This window comes from Phaethon lepturus, unplaced genomic scaffold (genome assembly GCF_000687285.1).
Source record: "Phaethon lepturus isolate BGI_N335 unplaced genomic scaffold, ASM68728v1 scaffold21326, whole genome shotgun sequence".
NCBI lineage: Eukaryota > Metazoa > Chordata > Aves > Phaethontiformes > Phaethontidae > Phaethon > Phaethon lepturus.
Window position 1 is genome coordinate 1,442 of NW_010547165.1, and position 4,148 is coordinate 5,589.

The 4,148-nt window shown below is 53.1% G+C and overlaps 1 protein-coding gene across 1 annotated transcript; it reads right to left on the reverse strand.

Annotated features, from left to right (window-relative positions):
- Positions 1-1,366: 1,366 nt before the first annotated feature.
- Positions 1,367-2,479, reverse strand: LOC104622694 (putative P2Y purinoceptor 10). Its single transcript, XM_010289559.1, has one exon. It carries the CDS (start codon positions 2,477-2,479, stop codon positions 1,367-1,369), a length of 1,113 nt encoding a protein of 370 aa, XP_010287861.1.
- Positions 2,480-4,148: the final 1,669 nt, after the last annotated feature.

The following is a 4,148-nucleotide window of genomic DNA, read 5'->3' on the forward strand; positions in this document are numbered from 1 at the left end:
AAATGTGCATCCAATCATCAGCGAAGCTGTTTTCTATCAACCCCCCTCTGCCTACGGTTACTTGTATAATTCCCTGAGGGTTTCTTGGCTCTGCAGTCGTCGATGCCTTCGCCCACACGGAAGAAAGCTCGTAGCCCCCGTGCTGGCTGCTGTGCCCGGGGCTGCGGTGGCAACGGGGCCTCTCTCAGCCCCGAACGGGCGTCCCTCCCACTGCAGATCGTACCGTTGCTCTGAGAGCAAACGTGGTGCATAATGAGACTATTTACAAGCACTTAAAATAAAGCCCACAACGCTAAAATACGTGTCGATCATTTTAATTCCTCCCGAGTTTGAAGCCTTAAGGATGCACTCGGGTCAGTTTTGTAAACTTTTCTCGGTACCCAGGGAGAGGGGGGGCCTTCTCTGGTTTTTAAAGGCTTGGGAAACACCTTAATCTATGACCACGGGCTTTAGCACAATGTCAAATAACACAAGACTTCTACCAACGACATGAGAGACGGCAACACCAGCTACTAGTCCTCCCTTCTGCGGCTCATCCTGGGTCTCTGCAAGCAAACGTGCTCTGGGAGACACCCTTCATCCTTCCTCCTCCTCGCTTGTGGTAAATCCAGTCATAGCCTGTCTTCCAAGTATTCATCCCTCCCAATCAATGGAGCATCCCGGAGCTCTGAGGAGCCGGCGGACTCCCTTGCTCAGCACTGGGTGCCTTTTTCAATAGCTGACCCCAGTTTGTTTGAAAACTCCCTTTAACGCTGATGTGGATATAGGTTAATGCTCTTTGCTTGATATATGTCGGTAAAGTTATAGTCTTGCAGTCCAGATTAGGCTACGTTAGGTCCAGATGACTGGGTTTTGCAATGGAAAGAGGTTTGGTTTATATGGAGATAATTAACTGTCCTCATCTAGAGCCTCATGCGGGCATGGTGGATGCCGTAAGTCACGACGGGCCGTGGGTAGCTGCGGTTGGCGCTGAAACTCCGCTGGTGCTGCCTCTGTGAGCTGTGCTGAGGCCCCTGCTTACAACACAGGATTTAGAAGGTTTTTCAAAAATGACAAATATGTAGAAGCACTGAAACGACAGAAATGAGGGACGCATACCTGGCTGCAGTTCAGCACAGGAGAAATACTGGCATCAGCAACAGCTGTTTCAGGTTTTTTAACAATAACGTGATGGAGAACGCTGGTAAGGCAAACAGTCCCTAACAGCGGCAACACAACCAGCAAAGCTTTTTTTCATCCAAATGTCATTCTAGGTCAGATCCTGGCATCTGTTGCACACAAAGGTAATTCAGGACTTTTTGCAGACCTAATGCAATCTTCACTCGAGCTATGAGAAGCACCTACATGGACAGAAATGGCTTATGTTTCAAGAGATGGACTCCAGCAGAAGCTCATCGGGCGGCATGGGAGGGATTTCCATGCTGTTTATTCGGCCAAAGAACTTGGAAAGAGACCAAAACTTAAAGCGCGGAAGGTTTCTCTTCATACGAATGTCATGGCCAGTTTCGGTGACGGAGAGGCTGCTCCCGCGGCGCGTGAACCGATCTCGCAAGGCGGCACAGCTGTGGCGCAGCAGCTGGTCCTGGAACTCGGAGGTCATGAAGTAGTAGAGGACCGGATCCAGGCAGCAGTTGAGGCTTGCGAGGCAGAGGGAGATGGGGTGGAAGCGGAGCGTGCTCCTGTGAACGGCACAGTCCCGGATGATGTTCTCTATCACCATCATGAAGAAAGGGAAGTTGATGTGGTAGGGCGTGAAGCAGATGAAGAAGACGGCCGCGCACATCAAGACCATGCGCAAAGCCTTCTGCTTCTCGCTGGTGTTCTGCAGCTGAGTTGGACACTCCCGCAGCGACTGCCGCATCTTCCAAGTGCAGCAGGCAATGATGCCGAAGGGGATGACAAACCCAAACAGCTCCGCCACCGTCACCAGCGCGATGGAGGCTCCCGGGCTCAGCTGCTTCACCCCCAGGTCTGAGAAGCACGTGTTTGTGCTGTTGGACAAGGCTGGGCTCCTCACCACGAGCAGGGGTAAGCACGCCGCCCCGACGAAGAGCCAGACGGCAGCGCTGATGGCTGCGTCGTACCGCCGCTTCCAGTCCTTGGCTTTGAAGGGATGGAGGAGGAAGAGGTACCGCTGGATGCTGATGCAGGTGAGGAAGCAAATGCTGGCGTACATGTTGAGATACTTCAGGTAGAAGCACACCTGGCAAAGAAAACTGCCAAACGGCCACGCGTGGTTTATGTAGTAATACATCCGTAAGGGCAGCGAGAGGACGTGAGCCAGGTCGGCCACGGCCAGGTTGATCATGAAGATGATGGCTTTGCTCTTCTTGCTGATGAAGCGGCACAAGACCCACAGGGCCGCGCTGTTTGCCAGGAGGCCGGGGATGAAGATGATGGTGTAAGTGGTTGCGTACAGGGTGGACTGGAAGGACATCTGGGGATCGGTACAGTTCCCGGAGGACCCGTTGCTCTCCATCTCGGCTGAGTCTCTTCACTCATGGAGCGATTAAGGTGTGTGGACGGTTCCTGTAGGGGGTAAAAATAGATGCTGTAAAGCCAAAAACCTTCCAGTATTTCCCCCACATGGAGTAAACGCACTTCAGTACAGAAGGGCAAGTTGTGTGTAGGTGTGTGTACAGTGTGTGCACAGGCGTGTGTGCAAGACGGTGTGGGTGTTGGGAAGGGTGCAGCGGCAGACCCCGCTTACGGGCCGCGATCCCGGGCACCTTCCACGCAGCTCCTTTCAGGTGTGCTCGGCAGGATGTCGTACCCTGCCACCCCCTAAGGCGATGCCACAATTAGGGTGACATTGCAATCGAGCTCCGTAGCGTTAATCTCTTTATTGCTAATGCCAGAGAGCTTCTTCAGCTCCCTGGGGTTCTTCATGACCATTTTTATTGCATATCACTTTCTGTCAGACTCCCATCAAATTGCTCTCTGATATGTCTACAGGCAGTTTTGGTTGGACTGTAAATAAATAGGGACTTTAAACGCACAGATCCAAAAAGACAGTGTCTAGATCCAGACATCCAGTGCGAATCGTCAGCGAGGGCAATAATTAGCATCAGCAAACGATGGTGCTGGCAGGCAGCTGACCGGAGCGGAGGCCAGTGGGAGAGGTGCAGACAGATCTATCAGAGCTCTGGCTCCAGATTTAAGGCTGGATTGATAAACTAATAGCTGGCCGAACACACGCCAGCTGCTCTGCCAGTCCTGCTAACTCAATTCTAGCGCTCATGGCACATTGTGCAGGCATCGTGTTGTAGCAACAGAAATTACCCTCCAGCAACAGTTCAGGACTTGAAGGAAGATAAATATATCCGTCTGTTAGTTAGAATAGAAATTCTTTTCATCCGTTTACCCGTTTCACCTCATCCAGCCAGCGCTGAGGGTATTAGCGGGTCACGGGGAGTTCACAGGTGCTCGCGCAGCTCTCCGGAGAGGTGATGGATTTTGCCGTTCGTAAGCAGAGCCCGCGGGGAAATGGTCTGCTCTTTCGGGAAGGGGCGATTTGGCGGCAGCAGGTTACAACCCAAGGGCCCGCAGCATCGTCTGCAACAAAACACAGAGTTTTCCCCTTGGAAACGGAGCCTGTAGCTGCCTGCAAGGTGTCGGGCAGCCTGCCCTTCCCTTCCAGGAGACCAGAGCCTGACCTGGCAGAGCCCTGAGCACCTCCTGCCTTTGCCACCGAGCCCCTCAACAGTGGTGTTTAATTAAGAAGTGGCCAGCGGTGCCGTTTCCCACAGCCCTGCGCCTGGCTTTCGCCACAGGGACGGATTTCTAAAAGCTGATTGCTAATTGCCCACAGCAGGGACCGGACTTCTGCGCAGAGCCCGGCACTGCTACGAGGCGCAGGGTGAAGGCTCGAGGCGCTCCTCCTCACCTAGGCAGCTCTTCAGAGGGGTTGTCGTGTTTTCAGTTTCAGAAGGAAGGTTATATATTTATATACACAGATAAACATATTACGTATATTCTCTCTGACGCGGGAAGGGTCGGTGCATTTACCCTCGTTTCTGTGCGCGTGCGGCGCTTACGCCCCGCGTTCTGAACGGAGCCCTTGCCACCCCGCCGTCCCCCGTTTGCTGATTTCTCCAGGGTTTGGCTACCAAAAAGCAAGGCTGAAGTGAAACCCGGCTGTTGGGCTA

Excerpts from the sequence above, each read along its gene's own strand:
- LOC104622694 (XM_010289559.1), bottom strand. The coding sequence starts at position 2,479 with ATGGAGAGCAACGGGTCCTCCGGGAACTGTACCGATCCCCAGATGTCC.